The sequence below is a fragment of the Trachemys scripta genome, chromosome 16 (assembly GCF_013100865.1).
Source record: "Trachemys scripta elegans isolate TJP31775 chromosome 16, CAS_Tse_1.0, whole genome shotgun sequence".
NCBI lineage: Eukaryota > Metazoa > Chordata > Testudines > Emydidae > Trachemys > Trachemys scripta.
In genome coordinates, this window is record NC_048313.1 from 27,135,500 (window position 1) to 27,157,624 (window position 22,125).

A 22,125-nucleotide genomic window follows, 5' to 3' on the forward strand; every position below is an offset into this window, starting at 1 on the left:
CTACCAGCACATGCCCTCAACGTCTCCACTCCAGGCAGGCTGCACTGTCACCCTCGCTACTGCGCCACACACTGCGAGCTTAGCGCTGCCCCCCAGGAACACCAGCCTTTCCTCAGCCGTGTGCGCTCAGCCCTTCGCCAAGTGACTCTGCCAACAGCACCAGCTACTGCCCCAAACAGCCACAGCCACTAGAGGTGGGGAAGAACTGAGCTGGGGAGGGGAGCAGAGTTCAGGTCGCAGGTCGCAGTCTGTGGCGTATGGGGATGTGTAACTCAGCCAGGGGTAAGCAGGGAGCCTCGCTAGCTCTTGGTGTCTGGGATTTGCCTCTCTCCTTGGCTTGGTAGTCTGGTTCCAGCAGCCTCCGCACTGAGTCTGAGCTCAGTTTCCTCAATATAGATGTAGGATAGTTTCTGATGTGCTTCCTCATTCTCGATAAACTCCCCATTTCTAATCCCTGGGCTAGTTTTGGGCACGACTCCACCCCAGAGCAGTTGTCCATTCATAATATAGGGTCATAACCTCAGTTGGTGTAAATGGGTGTGGACTCCTTTGGACTGATGCCGATTTGCACCAGTTGGGGATCTGGGAAGATCTGTAGTTCTACACTGGTAACTTGTGTTTGTGAATCTAACCTTTCAGGGCGCCTGCTCAGAACAGCTTTGCCGATGCTCATTCAGGCAGGGACAGCTGAGTTCACGCTTGTCTTCAGGAAGACACTCAAACAATGAAGCTTTGGAGAATGATGTCTTGGTTGGCAGGGCAGAAAAGGTGGAGGAGTTGCATTGTATGTAAGAAAGCAGCATGACTGCTCAGAGCTCCAGTAAGAAACTGCAAAAAAACCCATGAATCTCTGGATAAAGTTGAGAAGTGTGAGCAACAAGGGTGATGTCGTGGTGGGAGTCTGCTATAGACCACCAGACCAGGGGGAATGAGGTGGATGCGGCTTTCTTCAGGCAACTAATGGAAGTTACTAGACCACAGGTCCTGGTTCTCATGGGGAACTTCAATCATCCCAATATCTGCTGGGAGAGCAATACAGGAGTGCACAGACAATCAGGGAAGTTTTTGGAAAGTGTAGGGGACAATTTCCTGGTGCAATTGCTGGAGGACCCAACTAGGGGCAGAGCTTTTCTTGACCTGCTGCTCACAAACAGGCGACAATTAGAAGGGGAAGCGAAAGTGGGTGGGAACCTGGGAGGCAGTGACCATGAGATGGTTGAGTTCAGGATCCTGACACAAGGAAGAAAGGAGAGCAGCAGAATACAGACCCTGTACTTCAGAAAAGCAGACTTTGACTCCCTCAGGGAACTGATGGGTGGATCCCCCTGGGAAAATAACATGAGCAGGAGAGGAGTCCAGGAGAGCTGGCTGTATTTTAAAGAATCCTTATTGAGGTTGCAGGAACAAACCATCCCAATGAATAGTAAATATGGCAGGCGACCAGCTTGGCTTAACAGTCAAATCCTTGCTGATCTTAAACACAAAAAAGAAGCTTACAAGAAGTGGAAGATTGGACAAATGACCAGGGAGGAGTCTAAAAATATTGCTCAGGCATGCAGGAATGAAATCAGGAAGGCCAAATCACACTTGGAGTTGCAGCTAGCAAGGGATGTTAAGAGTAACAAGAAGAGTTTCTACAGGGATGTTAGCAACAAGAAGAAGGTCAGGCAAAGTGTGGGCCCCTTACTGAATGGGGGAGGCAACCTAGTGACCGAGGATGTGGAAAAAGCTAATGTACTCAATGCTTTTTTTGCCTCTGTCTTCACAAACAAGGTCAGTTCCCAGACTGCTGCACTGGGCAGCACAGTATGGGGAGAAGGTGACCAGCCCTCTGTGGAGAAAGAAGTGGTTCGAGACTATTTAGAAAAACTGGAAGAGCACAAGTCCATGGGGCAGGATGCGCTGCATCCGAGGGTGCTAAAGGAGTTGGCGGATGTGATTGCGGAGCCATTGTCCATTATCTTTGAAAACTCATGGTGATCGGGGGAGGTCCCGGATGACTGGAAAAAGGCTAATGTAGTGCCCATCTTTAAAAAAGGGAAGAGGAGGATCCGGGGAACTACAGGCCAGTCAGCCTCACCTCAGTCCCTGGAAAAAGCATGGAGCAGGTCCTCGAGGAATCAATTCTGAAGCTCTTAGAGGAGAGGAAAGTGATCAGGAACAGTCAGCATGGATTCACCAAGGGCAAGTCATGCCTGACTAACCTAACTGCCTTCTATGATAACATAACTGGCTCTGTGAATGAGGGGAAAGCTGTGGACATGTTATTCCTTGACTTTAGCAAAGCTTTGATACGGTCTCCCACAGTATTCTTGCCAGCAAGCTAAAGAAGTATGGGCTGGATGAATGGACTATAAGGTGGATAGAAGCTGGCTAGATCATCATGCTCAATGGGTAGTGATCAATAGCTCCATGTCTAGACGGCAGCCGGTATCAAGCGGAGTGCCCCAAGGGTTGGTCCTGGGGCTGGTTTTGTTCAATATCTTCATTAATGTTCTGGAGGATAGTGCAGATAGCCCCTCAGTTTGCAGCTGACACGAAATTAGGAGGAGTTGTAGATATGCTGGAGGATATCTAGGATACAGAGGGACCTAGAAAAATTGGAGGATTGGGTAAAAAGAAATCCTGAGGTTCAACAGGGACAAGTGCAGAGTCCTGCACTTAGGACGGAAGAATCCCATTCACTGTTACAGACTAGGGACCGAATGGCTAGGCAGCAGTTCCGCAGAAAAGAACGTAGGGGCTACAGTAGACAAGAAGCTGGATATGAGTTGACAGTGTGCCCTTGTTACCAAGAAGGCTTACAGCATTTTGGGCTGTATAAGTAGGAGCATTGTCAGCAGATCGAGGGACGTGATCATTCCCCTCTGTTCGGCATTGGTGAGGCCTCCTCTGGAGTACTGTGTCCAGTTTTGGGCCCCACACTACAAGAAGGATGTGGAAATATTGGAAAGAGTCCAGCAGAGGGCAAAAAAAATTATTAGGGGGCTGGAGCATGTTTCTTATGAGGAGAGGCTGAGAGAACTGGGATTGTTTAGTCTGCAGAAGAGAAGAATGAGGGGGGATTTGATAGCTGCTTTCAACTACCTGAAAGGGGGTTCCAAAGCAGATGGATCTAGACTGTTCTCAGTGGTAGCAGATGACAGAACAAGGAGCAATGGCCTTAAGTTGCAGTGGGGGAGGTTTATGTTGGATATTAAGAAAACCTTTTTCACTAGGAGGGTGCTGAAGCACTAGAATGCATTACATAGGGAGGTGGTGGAATCTCTTTCCTTAGAGGTTTTTAAGGTCAGGCCTGACAAAGCCCTGGCTGGGGTCATTTAATTGGAGATTGGCCCTGCTTTGAGCAGGGGGTTGGACTAGATGACCTCCTGAGGTCCCTTCCAACCCTGATATTGTAGGATTCTATGATAGAGTCCAGGGGCCAATGGCAAACAGGAGAGCAAAGTAATTTCTTTAGCCACAGGGAATGTGTTGATCTAAAGCAGACCGAGGAGGAAATAAGGCAGGTGAACCACACCCCACTGCTCACCACAATCCAGACAGGACAGAGCGAACCACCAGGAAACATCTGAGAAAAGGGAATTCACTGAGCAGAAACTGACTTTATATGGGTAAAACACACATGTGTGTGCAGTGTTTTTTCTCAGTGGAAGGTTGATCTATTTGGAGGAAGCATGTGTGTGACACTGATTGGACCAGAGCTGTTCTTCTAGGAGGGGGCCACAAGAAAAGGGGACCTGGTAAGACCCACACATGAGAGTGATCATAGGAGGAGGAGCCTGAGTGTATTTCTTTGTCTCTCTTCACCTTGAGCTTATGGACACCTGGATGGGAGGCCTGGAGAGCCCCAGGTCCTGAGCAGTCACTCCCTTGAAGAACCTGCCGTATGGGACCATTGACAAGGACCATCTGTCGGGAATCAGGGCTTGCAGCAGAGCCAGTCTCCAAGTAACCTAACAAGTGCAGCTGGCCTGTACTAAGCTGCCTGATTGGTGGGAAGAGTCAGCAGACAGGCTAAGCCCAGCAGTAGCAGTTCAGTAGCTGCTCAAAACTTTTGCCCACAGCTATGATAGCTCCGGCCTTGGTCCAGCTCAGCTCCTGCCTTGCCTCTCTCCAGGTAAACTGGTTCTGACCCTCAGCTCCGATTCCTCATCTCCAGCTTCGGTTCCAACCCCGATTCTGACCTGTGGTTCCTGCCCCTGGCTCTGATCCTTGGCACTGGCATTTGGCCCCTGGCTCTGACCCACGGCTCCAGTTCTTGGCTGCCAGGTCCTGATCTGACCACTAGACCACTCACATCTCGCTCTCTGACACCATCAATCATGGATAGTCATTAGCCACCTATTTCATCTTCTTCCCATGTTAATCCTGTTACTAGGGCACCACCTTGAACAGGACTGATGTTCTGTCTGCGTCTCCAAGACGACAGCTGTAGACAAGAGCTATGATCACAGCTGAGACTTGGACAGCACCATCTCATGTTAAAGGAGCCATATTGTGATCTGGATAAAAATCTGTTCTTCTGTTTTCTGTTAAAAAGAGCTACTTCTCAGAAAGTGACTTCATCATTACAGCTGCACCACCTTAGACAACTACTTACAGCAAGACTCATTAACAACCCCAGGCCACTGACATCTCTGACCATTATGTTAGTAACCAACCATTCAGTATGGGCACCTCTATAAGTTTTACTGAATGAAGGATTAAAAAGATTAGTTGTGACCAGATACTTCGCACCAGTTAGTTTAAATGAGAGGGATGGAACACTGCCCAGAATAGGGAAATAACAGATAAAGAATATTTAGCAAAGTTAGATCTATGCAACTCGGCAGGACCTGATGAAATTCACCCTAGAGTACTTAAGAAACTAGCTGAAGCAATCTCTGAACCATTAGCGATTATCTTCCAGAACTCCTGGAGAATGGGTGAGGTTCATACCAAGGGCAAACATCAAAAAAAGGTCAAAAGAAGCTCTTAGGGAAGTACAGACCAGAGAACTTAACTTCAATACCCAGAAAGATACTGGAACAAATGATTAAACTACCAATTTATTAAAACCTAGAGGATAATTGTCAGGGTTCCCTCCCCACTCTGAATTCTGGGGTACAGATGTGGGGACCTGCATGAAAGACCCCCTAAGCTCATTTCTACCAGCTTAGGTTAAAAACTTCCCCAAGGCACAAATCCTTCCATGTCCTTGGACGGTATTGCTGCCACCACCAAGTGAGTTAGACAAAGATTCAGGAAAAGGACCAGTTAGAGTTCCTGTTTTCCCAAAATATCCCCCCAAGCCCCTTCACCCCCTTTCCTGGGGAGGCTTGAGAATATTATAACAACCAAATAGGTAAACAAGGTGAGCACAGACCAGACCCTTGGATTTTTAGTGTCCTAAAAACCAGTCAGGTTCTTAAAAGCAAAACTTTATTATAAAGAAAAAAAGTAAAAGAAACACCTCTGTAAAATCAGGATGGACGGTAATTTTACAGGGTAATAAGATTTAAAACACAGAGGATTCCCCTCTAGGCAAAACTCCAAAGTTACAAAAAACAGGAATAAACCTTCCTCTTAGCATAGGGAAAATTCGCAAGCTAAAACAAAAGACAATCTAACACATTTCCTGGCTTTTCTTACAATTGTTGTAATCTTGGATGCCTATTTCAGGCACTTTTTTTTTTCCTGCCCTGGTCCCTCTCTGTCCCAAGAGAGCACCAAAAAAAAACCACAAATAAAACCTTCCCCCCCTCCCCCATATTTGAAAGTATCTTCTTTCCCCACTGGTCCTTGTGGCCAGGTGCCAACTAGGTTAATGGACCTGATTAACCCCTTACAGGTAAAGTGATTCTGTACCTCTGGCCAGGAGGGATTTGATGTTACTGCATACATAAAGGTTGTTACCCTTTCCTTTATATTTATCACAATAATAGGTGATCAGTAATAACCAAAATGGATTTGTCAAGCACAAGTCATGCCAAACAAACATAATTTCCTTCTTTGATTGAGTACCCAGTCTAGTGCATGGGGGGAAGAGATGGGCATGATGTATCTTGAATTTAGTAAGTCTTTTGACACAGTCCTACATGACATTTTCCTACTCAAATTAAGGAAGTATGGACTAGATGAAACTACCACAAAGTGGGTGCAAAGCTAGTTGGAAGTCCTTACTCACAGGGGAGGGATGGGGACTCACTGGCTTGGCAACAGCACTACAGAAAAGAGTGTGAGGTTTCTGGAGGACCACAAATGGAATGTGAACCTACTGTGTGATGCTGTTGAAAAAAGGCAACTGTAATTCTAGGATGTATTGACAGGAGTGGGGTGGTCAGAGATGGGAGGTGACTGTTCTCCTCTACTCAGCGTGTGAGAACCATGTCCAGGTTTGGGTGCTGCACCTCAAGAAGGATGAGGAAAAATTGTACGGATTCCAGAGGAGAGCAAAAGAAATCAGAGGTTTAGAAAACACGAGCTGTGAGGAAAGATTGAAAGAATTGGGCATGTTTTGTCCACAGACGAGATGGCTGAGGGGGGACATGATAACAATCTGCAAATATACAACAAAAGATTGTTATAAAGAGGACTGTGATCAATTGGTGCCCTTGTCCACCAAGGGTAGCAGCAAGGGAGATTTAGGTTAGATATTAAGAAAAACTTTCTAACTCTAAGGATGGTTCAGCACAGGAACAGGTGACCTAGGGAGGCCGTGGAATCCTTGTTATTGGGGGTGGGGTTTTAAGAACAGGTTGGACAAAAACCTGCCAGGGATGGTCTAGGTGAACTTAGTCCTGCCTCAGCCCATGGGGATGGATTGTTTTACCTCCTCACATCCCTTGCAACTCCACATGTCTGATTCTGTGAAATGGTGCTAGGCCCTCTGCACTGTGGTCAGTTTTCCCCATAGGTACTCAGCAAAGTAAATTATTATGGGTCTGGGAGAAGTGGTAGGGCAGAAGGAAGGAGACCAGGGCATGCTGAGAAGACAGTGCTTTCCTGTGTACAGTACTGTCGGTTGATACGATATAATGCAACAGGAAATGAGTCAACTTGGCTTCCTGTCTAATTTCTCCAAGATAAGGAGGTTACAAAGCTCAGAATCCTCAGAACTCGACCTGCCCTGACAGCGTCTGAGCCACCATGGGAACCCGAGGTGACATGTATCCATTGGGTGAGTGGAACAAAGTCCATGGGCTGAACTTGGGTGCGGCTAGGAGAGTCCAGAGGGGCCCACGGGTCTGTCTGCACTGGGGTTGGAAGGTGAATGTTTCAGCTCGAGAAGACATAGTTGCACTAGCTCTCATCTGTTTAAACTGCAGCAAGGGAGGTCTAGGTTGGACATTAGGAAAAAGTTCCTAACTGTCAGGGTGGTTAAACACTGGAATAAATTGCCTAGGGAGGTTGTGGAATCTCCATCTCTGGAGATATTTAAAAGTAAGTTAGATAAATGTCTATCAGGGATGGTCTAGACAGTATTTGGTCCTGCCATGCCGGCAGGGGACTGGACTCGATGAGCTCTCGAGGTCCCTTCCAGTCCTAGAATCTATGAATCTAGCTAGAAATAGAAATGTCACCATTGGGGCTGGCCAGCCTGAGTGCATACCTGTGGTCTTGGACAGGATCGTAGTCAGGGCAGGTAACTTCTCCTGTTGTTTGTACCAAGTGTGGACAAGCTTCAATTTTTGGCACGCCAGCTGGGTCAGAGCAAACCCGGGTATGTCTCCGTGAGCTAGAATTTACACCTAGGCCTCCGCTACATTGGTGTAACATGCAATTTCTTCTGCTCCCTCCAGTGCTCACATTGCACCAACTGAGACTCCATCCAGACTCACTGAAATGCCCTTAGATTTAGTGGGCCAGATTCCCGGGGCTGGCTGAGATGGGCTCATCTGAGATGGGCTCACTAGGAGACCAGAGCGTGGAGGGGTCCCAGATGGCTTTCCACCACTTTCACCGCTACTGAATCCCAGGGGATAACTGCGGGTCAGTCTGGTCCCTGGAAGCAGAGCAGCCCAAAACCTTCCCTGATTCATCCTCAACTGTCCGTAGCCCCAAGGGACCATTCCAGCAGCTGGCAATAGCCAGAGTGGAGGAGTACATTGGCCATAACACTCACCTCTGGGAATGCCCACTGTGCCTGGGGGCTGTAACATAGAGCCAGTGCACCAGGGGAATGTCCAGGTAGCTGGTTGAGCCAGATTTCTGTAGGAACACAAAGCTGGGGTTCCGAAATATCACTACAGTAATAATAGTTCTTAATGAAAGAATTGACTTCATTGGATTTACACCAGTATCACAGTGGGGTAAATAAGCAAAATTTGGTCCATAGATGGGGCCAGGAGACACATCTCTGTCTCTTGCTCTTTCTCTGTTTCTTATTTCTGTGTATAACATCTTTAAAACATGTATTTAGTTTTTATTTCTCTGAAGTATTTTTCCTCCTTGTCCTGTTCTCCTCTCTACCACCAGGGAGCACTCAAGTGTCATCCGATAAGTTCCTAGGCTGGCAGAACATAATGCTGTATATGCCGTGTTTGTGCCCATCATGAGAGTCCCACACACAATGTGTCTCTGCCATGAAGCTAACACAAGCTTGGCAGCTCTCGAAGGGGTTATTGGCACTGTAATGAGGGGTGGGGTCATTGGATCTGGGTCATTAGGACTAGCTGAATTGTTTAGGTGGGGGTTAAATCTATTTCTGAAGTGTTCACCAATATATGCCGGTCCAATATAATATATCACATGATCAATAGATATGATTCACATTACATATATTAATCTGGATAGTATGTGCTTAATGCATATACCATTATATTGTGTATATACACTTCTAGCAGTTACATGGCCTGGAATAGTGGCCTGTGTCTTCCTATAGTCTTATTCACCTATGCTAAGTATCCCATAACACCTTACATTAGCCAGGAAAACTGTCAGGATCAGTACATATGGGTGTTCTACTGTAGTAACAGGCAGGGAGTTACTCTCACTGGAGTGTCCCAAAGATAAGGACAATATATATATGACAAGTCAAGGAGGTACATCTTGGTACCTGGACTTTATGTGTCCAGAACAAAGAGCTAAGGGGTACTGTAAGGTATCAAAAAAACAAGATAGAAAGCAGTGATGAGCTGCCAAAAATGTAATAAACGGTTCCCTCCTCACCCCACAAAGGGGTCGTGGCCCGCCCCCCAGGACTCCTGCCCCATCCACTCCCCCATGTTCCTTGATGGCCCCCCCGGGACCCCTGCCCCACCCATCCCTCTTCCCTGTCCCCTGACTGCCCCCACCACCCCATCCAACCCCTCCTCTCATTCCTGATGGGCACCCGGGACTCCTGCCCCATCCAACCACCCCTTCTCTCTGTCCCCTGACTGCCCCTGGAACTCCTGCCCCTGACTGCCTCCCACCATCCCATCCAACCCCTGTTCCTTCCTGACTGTCCCCCCGGGATCCTTGCCCCCATTCAATCCCCCTGTTCCCCGCCCTCTGACTGCCCCAACCCCTATCCAACCCCCGAACTACCATGCCCTCTATCCAACACCCGCTCCCTGCCCCCTTACCATGCTGCCTGGAGGTGGTTGGCGGGGCTACAGCCGCGCCGCGCAGCTGGAGCCGGGCCGCGCTGCGTGACTGGAGCTGGGCTGGGCCGTGCCAGGCCGTGCCGTGAGGCTGGAGCTGCGCCGGGCTGATTCGCGGGAAGCAGGGGCGGGGAGGAGAAGCAGGGCGGAGCGTTCAGGGCAGGAGGCGGAGCAAAGGTGAGCTGGGGCCAGGGTTGGGGAGGGGAGCTGCCGGAGCTTTACCGTTTGTTAAATTTAAATGCCCTTTTAGAACCGGTTGTCCCGGGGGCCTCTAAATTTAACAACCGGTTCCTGCGAACCGGCTCCAGCTCACCACTGGTAGAAAGATGGTAGGTTAAGACTAGCCTCAGAGGATGCATACAGTACCTCTTTCCTTGTAAACAGGTTGGATATAAAAAGGACGGCTTTAGGGGTGTGACTTTGGACACAAGCCTTCTTTGTAAGGTGAATTCAGCACTGCTGCAGGAGACGGGCTCCCGGAAATTGGAGTTGTACTGAACCTTTGTTCCTGTAATATGTTATTACTAGGCTATGGTTTAGTCAGAGGTATTTTTAGTAAAAGTCATGGACAGGTCACGGGCAGTACACAAAACTTCACAGCCCATGAGCTGTCTATGACTTGTACTATATACCCCTAACTAACACTTGGGCTGGGGGTCTTTAAGTGCTCTTTGGGGGTGGCCCAGGAGCACTGTGGGTGCTGGAGGGAGGTGGCCTAGGGTGCACCACGTGTCGGGTGCTGGGGGGCATAGGTGGCACATGGCCCAGGAACCTTTCTTGTACTGGGGAGGGAGAGTTGGCAGGGCTAGCCAGAGCTGTCCCTTCAGCTCCTAGTGGGAGGGAAGGCAAGGGGTCCTCCGTGTGCTGCCCCTGCCATGGGCACAGGCTCCACAGCTCCCATTGCCTGGGAACCACAGCCAATGGGAGCTGCGGGGTTGGTGCTTGGAGGCAGAGGCAGCACACAGAGTCCTCTGGCCCCTTTGCCTAGGAGCTGCAGGGACATGCTGGCCACTTCCGTGGAGTCCCTCTCCCCCCCCACCCCCCCAAGGTACACAACCAACCCCCAGCCCTGAGCCCCCTCCCACACCCAAACTACTGCTGCAGCTGGGGGTGTGTGGTGGCCCAACATTGCCCCAGCAGTGGCCTCCCAGGACCAGCCGGTACAGAAATCATGGAGGTCACAGAAAGCTACAGAATCCATGACTTCCAAGACCTTCGTGACGGACACCCAGCCTTAGCTATTACTGACTTTTAGCAATAAAGCAGACTGAGATTAGTTATTTGGTCTCTTGGGCATACTGCATAACGAACCAAAGTGTGCTCGAACAATTGACCACACGCTTTACCAACAGAAGGGAAAACCCAGATGTAACATTACGCCTGATATTCCTCATAGGATATTGCTATGATATGAATCTGGCATAACAGATGTGTTCTATGCAAGATGGGTCATTGGCAAGGTTATGATTTACTGAATATGATTATCCTATTTGTATGCATGTATCAATTCTGTAGCTGAAGTGAGGAAAATTGACTATGTAACAGTTACTAGAGGGTTTGCACCTGGGGAACATCCACCAGACAATAAGCAATCAGCCTGGATGGGCCATTTAAGACGGACAATAGAACTTTGAAGATGCTAATCTCCCACCTTCCTGAGAAGCTTCCTGGGACACTGCTTTGACACTGCAGGGTCATGTGATCATGTCACCTGGTACTGGACTACCAGTATATTTCCACTAATAGGTGGTGGGGATCAAACTAGGAAACAAAGATTCCCGCCATATCTGAATCCTATTTAAGGCAGGGAAGTGAGTTAATCACTGAATCCCTGCCCAGGATGACTGCTGGAAACATCTTAGGCCCTGTCTACACTGGCAAGTTTCTGTGCAGTAAAGCAGCTTTCTGCGCTGTAACTCCTGAGGTTACACACTGCCAGGCCACTTAGTGCGCAGACACTGCTCAGTTGTAGCACTGTAAAAATACCACCCCAATGAGAGGCGTAGAGGTTTCTGCACCAGGGCTACAGCGCCACAGTGCCAGTGTAGACACCCTGGTTGATTACAGCGCTGCAATTGGCCTCCGGGAGGTGTCCCACAATGCCTGTTCTCGCCTCTCTGGTCATCGGTTTGAACTCTACTACCCTGCCCTCAGGTGACCAAGCATCATCCCCATCCCGTAAATTCCTTTGGCATTTTGAAAGTCCCCTTCCTGTTTGCTCGGTGATGCATGCAGTGGTCTCAGCACATCTTTCTAGGTGGCCATGCCTGCTCCACACACCAGGCGATCTCCCACTTGGAGCAATGCTGAGCTGCTGGACCTCATCGATATTTGGGGAGAGGAGGCTATCTAGTCCCAACTGCACTCCAGCTCTAGGAATTATGATACCTACAGACAGATTTTACAATGCATGATAGAAAGGGGCCATGACCGGGACACGTTGCCGTGCAGGGTCAAAGGGAAGGAGCTGCTGATAGCCTACCAGAAGGCACGGGAGGCAAACCACCGCTCTGGTGCTGCGTCTTCGAGCTGCCGGTTCTTCAAAGAGCTGGACGCGATACTCGACGGCGACCTCACCTCCACTGCAAAAACCACTGTGGATACCTTGGTGGCTCGCATGCCAGTCGAAAGTGGACTGAGCCAGGAGGAGGAAATCTTGGATGAGGATGTGGAGGGGGAGGGGAATACAGAGGCAAAGGATGACTCGGAGATCAGAGATGCATGCAGCCAGGAGCTCTTTTCTACCCCGGAGGAGGCCAGCCAGTCACAGATGTTGACGAAGTGCAAACAAGAGAGGAGGCCCCTGGTAAGTGGATTTGATTTTGGGAATCACTCAAGTGAGTTGTTGGGGGAAGGAGAGTTGCAGAAAGCAGGCTTGTCTCCCACCGCACGCCTAGTCTGAGTGGAGGAACAGGCTGTTGATTGACTCCCTCACGTCAGGGGAATCTCTCTTAGAGATCTCCAGGAAACTCTCCTGGAGATACTGGGCAATCCACTGCCACAGGTTCTTTGGCAGAGCTGCTTTGTTTCTTGCCCCATTAACATTAACTTTCCCGCACCACTGTGCCATCATGGGGGGGGGGGGGCATTGCTTCAAACAGGCGAGCCGCATAGGGGCCAGGGCAGAAGCCGCAGTGTAGGAGAAGACCCTCCCTTGATTCCCTGCTGACTCTCAGCAGCAAGATATCTTCCATAATGATCACATCCTGTGGAAAGTGTGGGGAAAGGAATTATCAACCCCTCCCTACAGTGCTGGCTCTCCCCAAAAGCCACGTGCCCAGAGTACAGCAGGGTCCGAGAAGAGTGATTTCCCCTGCCCCTGTGGCTACTCACCATTTTGGGGATCTTGTGGCTCATATGTGCTTGCCTGGGGTCAGCCAGTTAGTGCCAGGTGTGTGAGTACTGGCTGTGTTTTAAAGCATTGAATCAGTGCTCTCTGTGTTGCAAACAATATGGCTTTCGTAAAATGTTGTGTTTAAACTTCACAGAGATGACCCTGGGAGCCCAGACTCCCTCTTGGTTATCGGCGGCTGAACAGTTGTGCAGAATTAGAAAGCGGCCAAGAAGAACTAAGGAGGATTTTCTGCGTGATGTTATGATACACTCTGCTACCGAGAAACAGGAATTGCAGGAGTGGCGGGACAGCGAGAAGAGGGACCGAAGGAGAACGCGGCGCGCCAGAATGAAGCCATGGAGCGGCTCTTAAAGGTTATGGAGCGCCAAGCAGACACGCTCCAGGCGATACTAGCTCTTCAAACTGAGCAGCTCCACGCCTGCCCTCCCCTGCAGCCGCTGTCGCAAAACACTTTCCCATGCGCCCCCCAGACACTGGCAACACACTCTTATCAACCTCCTGACTCCAGTTTATACCCGTGGCATTCCACTCCTCCCCCTCACAGTCCAGCACTGCCGACTCCCACTACCCACCGCACTCAACACCCATCCCTCTGCAGTGTGGCCCTGCTGAAGTACAGGACCCGCTGCATGGTACTCCAAGTTGAAGGTTGGATATGATCCCTGGACATACACAAATCTTTAGCCACCCCGGACCCCTCCTCCTCCTGGGACCTTCTCTTCCCCCATCCCCCCCACTGCTGATGTTTTTTGACTCTCTCCTCCAGTTGTTGTTTTTTAACAAAACAATTGTGCGGGTTTGAAAACAATCTTTATTTTATTTATTGAAAGCAAAAAGGTCCCTGCAAAGCGACATACAATTATGTTAAACCGACATATTGCATCATCTGCAGCAATCACCTCCTAGCATTACAAGCACTGCACTCCCGAGCATAGCAAGAAATATAAGTGGCCTTCAGCTTCACATTGCTGCCTCAAGGCATCCCTGATCCTGATGCCCCGTATTGCCCCCCTCTAATAGCCCTGGTCTCTGGCTATTCAAACTCAGCTTCCAGGCACTGAGACTCTGTGATCCAGCTTTTAGTGAAGCTTTCACCCTTCCCTTCACAAATATTATGGAGTGTACAGCATGCGGCTATAAGCATCGGAATATTGTCATCGGCCAGGTCCAGCTTCCCATAGAGACAGCACCAGCGGGCTTTTAAATGGCCAAAAGCACATTCAACAGTCATTCTGCACTTGCTCAGCCTGTTGTTGAACCACTCCTTGCTGCTGTCAAGTTACCCCGTGTGTGGCTTCATAAGCCATGACATTAAGGGGTATGCTGGGTCTTCCAGGATCACAATGGGCATTTCCACTTCCCCTATGGTGATCTTCTGGTCTGGGAAGAAAGTCCCTGCTTGCAGCTTCCTGAACAGGCCAGTGTTCCAAAAGATGTGTGTGTCATGCACCTTTCCAGACCAGCCTGTGTTAATGTCTGTGAAAGGCCCACAGTGATCCACAAGCACCTGGAGAACAATTGAGAAATACCCCTTGCCATTAATGTACTCAGTGGCTAGGTAGTCTGGTGCCAGAATTGGAATGTGCGCGACATTTATCACCACTCCGCAGTTAGGGAAGCCCATTTGTGCAAAGCCGTCCACAATGTCACGCACGTTGCCCAGAGTCACGGTCTTTTGGAGCATGATACGATTAATGGCCCTGCAGACTTCTATCAACACGAGTCCAACGATCGACTTTCCCACTCCAAACTGGTTAGCGACCAAACGGTAGCAGTCTGGAGTAGCCAGCTTCCACAGTGCAATCGCCACGTGCTTCTCCAGCGGCAGGGCAGCTCTCATTCTCCTGTCCTTGCACCGCAGGGCTGGGGCGATCTCATCAGACAGTCCCATGAATGTGGCTTTCCTCATCCAAAAGTTCTACAGCCACTGCTCGTCATCCCAGACGTGCATCACGATGTGATCCCACCACTCAGTGCTTGTTTCCTGAGCCCAAAAGTCGCGTTCTACTGTGGTCAGCACCTCTGTGAATGCCACAAGCAACCTCGTATTGTAGCTACTACGCGTGGCGAGATCCATGTCACACTCCTCTTCCCTTTGTAGTTTAAGGAATAACTTCACTGCCAGTCTTGACATATTGGTCAAAACAAGCCAAATATTGGCCAACAGTTTGGGATCCATTCCTGCAGCCGGAAGAGGCAGGACACACGATACACAAACCGTTGAAAGATGACACCAAATGCAGACAGAAGCTCAGGGATTTCTGGGATGCAAAGCAATGCATAACGGGGTACTGGGGCAGAATTCCCCCAGACCCTCTCTGCTTTCCCACAACTCTTAGTGACAGAAGAGAAAGAGGTGCTCTGTGGGATAGCTGCCCAGAGTGCACCGCTCCGAATACTGCTACAAGTGTCACAAGTGTGAACACGCTATTGCACAGGCAGCTGACAATGCGAACACACAATAGCCATTTCCATCACTTGGAGTCAAACAGACGGGCTGTCCTCTCTCCAGCTCTGGGCTAACTTGATCCCCAGCTATGGGCTGGATGCAGGAATCCCTGGGTCATTCTCTGCCCTTTGCAGTGTGAGAGGCCGGATCAGCCTGCTCCCTTCCTGGCCTTAGAATCTTTGAATTAATGGCTCGGCCTTCGCTCCCCAGGAACTGTGATGCCGTCACCTCCCCAGCTCCCTCGTCCTCCATGGAGTCTCCCCGGGGGAGATCGACCGGAGCTGAATTTCAAAGCTGCACCCCCTTTCTAGCTCCCTTCCTAGGAAAGCAGAATGGGATTCCACAGCACGCTGCTTCCCCTCTTCACGTCACCTCAGGCACTCGGCCCTCGGGTCCTTTATCATCTGGTAAATCAGTTCAGGCTGATTTCCCAGAGCACCAGGTTTCTGCATTTTTAATTCCACCATCGTCAGGGCACTGACTGGCCATTGGCCCAGGATTGGCAGGACTGGGGCGGCTGCCCATGATGCCTTACCCTGTCTCTTTGCCTTCCAGGGCTCTGCATCGCCCTGTGCCTGGGGAGCACTGTGGCCCAGACTGATATCATACAAGGTAAGGCTGACTCCTCCTGGCTAACCTTCCCGAATGCTCCCGGCTGCCCGGGGTCTCTGGCCTCCGCCCCCTCCGTTCCCGTTCCCTCGTGGGAGGAGAGCAGAGTTAGGGGTCTGGCAAGCTGGGAGCAGCCCCTTGGCGTGGGCGTCTTGGGGTGGGTTTATAGAGCACGGTGGGTGCGTGCAGGGGAGAGGAGAAGGCCCCTGCGTAGCCCTCCCCTTCCCTTCCCAGCCCCATGGCCAGCAGAGAATAGACACTGGGGCTCAGGGCTCTACACTGGTGGCTGGAGTGAGGGACAGATCCCTTTGTAGCCAAGGGCCGTGTTATTGACCAGCCCTAATCAAACCCCTGATGGCTCAGACGTTAGAAGTAGCATTTGTAGGTGCCTCCGTCCCTCTAAAATCAGGCTGAACTGAAACCTGGGACCCACGTGCCCAGCTGGGGGGCATTTGGGATCCGGACTCTGCACCCCGAGCCCAGCTCTGCTGCGAATCCCAAGATGGGATTCGAGCAAATTCCCATTGACCCACTGGGGTCCCTCAGTGCTGCTCCCACCCTGCTCCGTCTGCTCCCGTCCCAAGCCCTGCAGCTGGTTAAGCTGCGCTGGGATCCTTCCCCTCACGTTGGCCAGAGGGACAGATCCCAGCGGAGCCCCAGACACCGGGCAGCTAAAGGATCCAGGAGCCCCCGTAGGCAGGTCACAGTCTGGGTCATGGGAGGCAGCTCAGGATCCAAACTAGCCTCGCGCCCGACTCCGCTCTCAGTCAATCCAGAGCAGAGCTGGGCAGGAACTTCCCAAGGACCCATTTTTTTGCCAGAAAATGCCGATTCGGTGCAGAGGAATGTTTGGTTTTACTCGGGGAAAAAATTGTGTGTACGAGGGGGGAAGATGAAATAATTTTCAAAACAAAAAATTCCCTTTTTCCGGTTCGAAGTGAGGTTTGGGTTTGAAATTGACGCTAACGAGAGTAACGATGACAGCAACAAAAAGGAGAAAAATTGGGTGAGAGCGAAAATGTTTCACTTGAAGCGACGCCCGGCTCCGGCGGCTCTGCCTGTCTGTGCCGGGGGCTCCCCGGGGAGCCAAGGCCTCGTGTGCAGCCGAGGGCAGCTTGTTGCCAGGTGCTGGATGGCGTCGGAGCTGTTTGCCAGGCGCCCAGGGACGAAAATCAGCGAATGGGGCGTGTGAAAGGAGTCGATCCCACTGTGTGTGTGTGGGGGGGGGGAAGCCGCTCTGCACTGGCTGACCCTGCCCAGCTGTTCCCGCCCCTGCAGGTACCACTGAGGACTGTAACAACCATGTGCTATGCCCAGCAAACGCCAAGTGTGTGAACAACGCCCACTGCACCTGCCTGGATGGATACCAGTCACATGGGAATCGCTTCTTCAATGACACAACGGAGATCTGTGACGGTAACGGGGCTCCCACGTTGTCCTGGGGGGGCTGGGACAGAGCAGGGCACTAAGGGCCAGAGCAGCCAACTCCACTGACTCCAGGGCCTGTTGGGGGGGCTCAGCCCGGCTGGGGAATGGGGTGGCAGCAGCACGGGTGAGCGCCGCCCTCCTGGGGATCGAACCGGGGCCTCCAGAGTGAGCAGCAGGAGCGGCTGCAGCAGGAGCCAGGAGTGTTGGGCTCTGTGGATGGGGCACAGGGTGGGGGGTCCATCACACTGACCCATCTGAATCCCAGCCTGGGCCCTAATCAGCCCCTGGGTGTCCAGGGGCAGAGGGGCCCCACGGGAGCAGAATGGGGCAGCCCTGGCTGTACTTCCCACCCCCCAGCCACAGGGATCCAAGGAGGGAGTGGGCAGAGGGAGGCAGCTTGTCATCGCCCCCAACACACAGGGAGCCTGGAGCCCCAGAGGGAGTCTCCTCACCCTCCCCTCACATGGGGGATCTGGGTGTTTGTGGGGCCAACCCCCTGTACCTGGGACAGGAGACTCGTGGGGCTGTTTCCGACATTCCAGCAGCAGAAATGGGTAACTGAGAATCAGGCCCTTAATCACTAACCGCTCAGGGTCCCGGTCGCCTGCATCCCGTCACCCAGCTCAGTGCGGGGGGCTGGGTGCTGGGGGGTGATACGGGGAACGTCTCAGTGCCAGGACTGTACAGAGCGTCCCCTCTTGCATTACAGACATTAACGAGTGTCTGGGGCCGAGCCCGCCAGACTGTGGACGCAACGCACACTGCACCAACAGGGCTGGGAGTTACTACTGCACCTGCATCGATGGCTACGAGTCCAGCTCTGGGAAAGCCAACTTCACGAACGCGAGTGAGAACACCTGCCAGGGTGAGCGCTCCCCTGGCCCCACCTGCTGAGACCCCCCCTTGCACACACAAATGCTCGTTCCAGGCCTGGCGCTGCACCTGCTGATGGCTTTGGCAGTGACCCGAGGGCATCAGACAGGCTGTGATGAGACGTGACCCTCGCCTGCTCCCACAGAGTATGGGACCGGGCTCACCCCTGTGCCCGGCACTTGGATGGGGAAAAAACAGACCCACAGAGCAAACTCCTTCTGCTGCAGAGATGTGCTAGCGAGAGGGGAGGGGACCCTTGCTGGCCCCACATGCAGCATCTGGGCTGCTAGTGTCCCCCTGAGCCTGGGAAGGGGCCTTGTGTCTGGGCCATGACAATAGCACAGTGCGCTCTGCCCCCATGGGCCCTGGTGGGCAGGGAATAGCCACAGCACAGTGTGCCCCAGCTACACCCCGATCCTCCCCCATGGTCCCTGGGAGGCAGGGAATAGCTGCAGTGCTGGGCACCCCGGCCTCGGTCCTGGAAGCTCCGTTCCCATCCCGCATGGACTCTTGGAAGCCTTCGGGGGCGGAACCCGATTGTACATCATTTCCGGAATAAAGTAGGTTCTGGAAACGCGGAGCCGCCTTGGTGCTGTCAGGAGAACCCGCGAGTGTCGCAGGGTCGAGGGGCGGAGGAGGCAGCACTTGGCAGGATGCAGCCGGTCGGTTCTTACAGGGTCAGTCTGCCCCGGGAGCAGCTCAGCCTCTGAAGAGGCAAAACCGTGGCCCCGGCCAGGCTGAGACACAAGTCACACTGGCACTTGCACAGCACAGACGGGATCAGAGCTGGGGCCCATCTAGCCTGGTATCCCGGCTCCAATGGGCCAGAGCCAGATGCTGCAGAGGATGGAGGAAGAGCCCTGCAGTGGCAGCCGGGGGATAATCTCCCCTCACTTCCTGGTCTCTAATATTCAGATGGGCTGAAGCCCCACAGCAGGAGGTTTTCTCTCTTCCCAAAAGTTTCTGACCTTTAACTATAATCACTCTGGCTGTTCTCATCATCCGTAGGAATGTCCAGTCGCTCCTTGAATCTTGCTAAATTCTTGGCCTCAATGACTCCTGTGGTGGTGAGTTCCACAGGCTAATCGCACATTGCACGAAACAGCCTTTCCTTGGCTCAGTTTCGAATTTCCCCTCTTCTAACTTTGTGACTAGCCTTTGCTCTACTGTTATGAGGTGGGGAGAGCAGAAGCTCCCTATCTCCCTTCTCTATCCCCGTCAGTCATTTATAGACTCTTAACATGTCCCCTCTTACGTTCACGCTAAGGTGCCAGTCCCAGTCTTTTCAATCTCTCTCCACAGAGGGTTTTTCCAGGCCCTGATCATTCTCATTACCTGTCTCTGAACCCCTCTGGTTCTGCACTGTCCTATGTACAAGGGGGTGCCCAGGGCAGCTCACGGAGTGCAGAGGAGGTCACCCCATTGACTGATATCCAGGCATTAGACTAGCCCTCATGTTATTCTCTATCCCCTTCCTCCAAAGCAGCTCCCCATTTGTCCCTTCCAGGGGCAGACGGCTCATTCAGGCATTGCCGTCTGCACTGATATTGCGGCACTGGGCATCGCCAGATCCGCTTGGTAGCTTTAGCAAGCAGCCGGCGCGTGTCCTGGCAAGGCTGCTTTTCCCTTCCCAGCTGGAGCGGCTCATTCCAGACAATAGCCAACTTGCTCCCGGTCGCTGACCCAGTAACTGAACTCCTGGCTCTAACCAGCCCTGTTCCCCAGAGCACGGTGCATTTCAGACGCCTGGATTATCCCCCAGCAGCGTCACCCCAGTGCCCAAGGTACAGCTCCTCGATCAGCCTGACCTAGCGCTTTCTCTCTCCTTGCAGACATTGACGAGTGCCAGCGAAACGCCACAATCTGTGAGCCCCACGGGAACTGCATCAACATGCCAGGGAGTTACATGTGTAAATGCAGTGGGGGATTTCGGAAGAGTCAAAAGGATACGTCTAAGATCTGCACAGGTACAACAGGAGCTGGAAACAGTCGTGACAAAGGCATGATGTTTCTGGTTTGTCTGCAGTGTTGCTAATGTGTGGCGTTGCGTTAAAGCCCCACCTCCCAGAGTCCCGTGATTCCGCTTTTGGCTAAAATCAAAATTAGGGCCTGGCCCACGTGGTGCAGGAAAAACTGCCAAACGTTACGCTCGGGTGACCGACAGCTCCCAAACCAGAGTCAAAAAAACAAAGCCAAAATGGATTTTTTTTTAAAAATAATCTTGTGAATTTTAAACCAATCTCGTGACTTTTTTGCAGCCTGGCTCACGGTTTGTGGCTTTTATTGATTGGTTGGCGTTGGTGATGCTGTTAATGCACGGCCACTGAGCTGACCCAGGATCTCTGAAACTAACCAGCATTCATGGATGGGGAAACTAACCAGGTTGCCCTGAGGTCTCGCTCTTTCTCTGAGCCACACCCAGGCAAAGTGTCTGTTCTGACTCCCAGCCTGTCTTACACATTGGAAACTGAGCCCTGGGACTGAACGTCGCCATGTCTCTTGACATGCTGCTTAATTCCACCGAGGCACGAACGTAGGGCATTGGGGATGTCATTAGAAGCTGCAACATCCCCCCAAACCTGCAGCTGCAATCAGAGCCCAAGATGCTCTTTCGTAGCAGAGCTTTGAGGTGGGGGCAGGTTAGGTCTTTGCAAAGTAAACTGGGCTGAGACGGAGCCGAGGACTCTGTGTTGGACAACCTTTAAAGCAAAGCGTTATGGATAAATATTGGGGAGAGCTTAGCTGGCCGGAATGAGTGCGTCTCTGCCCGCACAAGCCGGGTCCCTAGGTAGAAAACCCAGCTCCCTGCACGGGGTGAGTGACCCTGCTGCACCATGGAGCCCTGACAGCCCCCGTGTATCCCCCTTTGCCCGGCAGCTGGCGCTACCCATGTTGGCAGCCTGGTGGGTGCACGGCCCTCCAGCGTTTGGCTAGATCACAGCAGGGCTCTCTGTGCCTGGGCAGGGCAGGGCCTGTCTGTCAGATCAGACTCTCCACAGCGGTGAAAGGCCCCAGGAGGCAGCGAGGGCAGTAAAGTCCCCTCCATTTGGGGCTGGATTGGTGACCCGCTGGGTGGCGACTCCGGCTGGGGCTATGCTGGGGGTCAGGCTGGGCGGGTCTCTTCCGGCTTCGGCTTCCACAGGCCGGATCGGCAGCGAGCGTCGAGCTGGCGTCATCCGTCCGAGGGGCCCTGGGCCTGGGGGTCACAGCAGGGTCTGCAAATAGACGTTGTCAGGCCGCTGCTCACTGCGCAACGATAGGAATGGGGGATCCCCTGGATCCAGCTGGCTTCCAAACAACCCGTTTACCAGCCATGCAGGGCCTGGCCGCATGTCAGGGGTCTGCGGGCTTCTGCCATCGACCCCCGTGAGCGCCACCAGAGAGCAAAGAAACTATTTTAAAGGCACACCACCCAATTCCCCTGTACTCCCCTGGGCACAGCCCACCCACCCTTCTTCTAGTGCTCCATGGCAGGGGCGGGGCTGGGTCTATCCCGAATGGGAAGGTGACCCATCAGGCTGGCGTCTGTAATGCTGAGTGTGGCGCCCCCTTCTGGCGACTAGCTCCAGTTCAGCGCCCCCTTTCTTCTCTTCCACCATTGCAGCTCCCAGAGTCGCGGCTGCCCCGTGTCTCGGCCGTCCGGCCAGGTCACGCTGTGATCCCCATTCTGGGGGAGCCTTTCAAAGTCAGACCCCTCTCTCCTATGCCTGCTAGTGAAACCCTTCCTCCGGGGCTCCTAGCCCCCCTTGACTCAGGCCCCCACCACTGGGCCCAGCCCTCGGGCTGTAGAGAAGCCCCACCTGTCCCCTCCCAGGCCAGCTCCCTTCTAGCTAGCGCCCTGC

General features: G+C 52.2%; 1 protein-coding gene across 1 annotated transcript in view; it reads left to right on the plus strand.

Moving 5' to 3' along the window:
- The window catches only part of LOC117888512 (adhesion G protein-coupled receptor E3-like), a 188,119-nt gene that overhangs the window by 155,082 nt on the left and 10,912 nt on the right, over positions 1-22,125 (plus strand). The window contains exons 4-6 of the mRNA XM_034791981.1: positions 17,261-17,398; positions 18,120-18,275; positions 20,116-20,250. Of these exons, the coding sequence (XP_034647872.1) occupies positions 17,261-17,398; positions 18,120-18,275; positions 20,116-20,250 (429 nt within the window). The remainder of the gene's footprint in view (positions 1-17,260; positions 17,399-18,119; positions 18,276-20,115; positions 20,251-22,125) is intronic.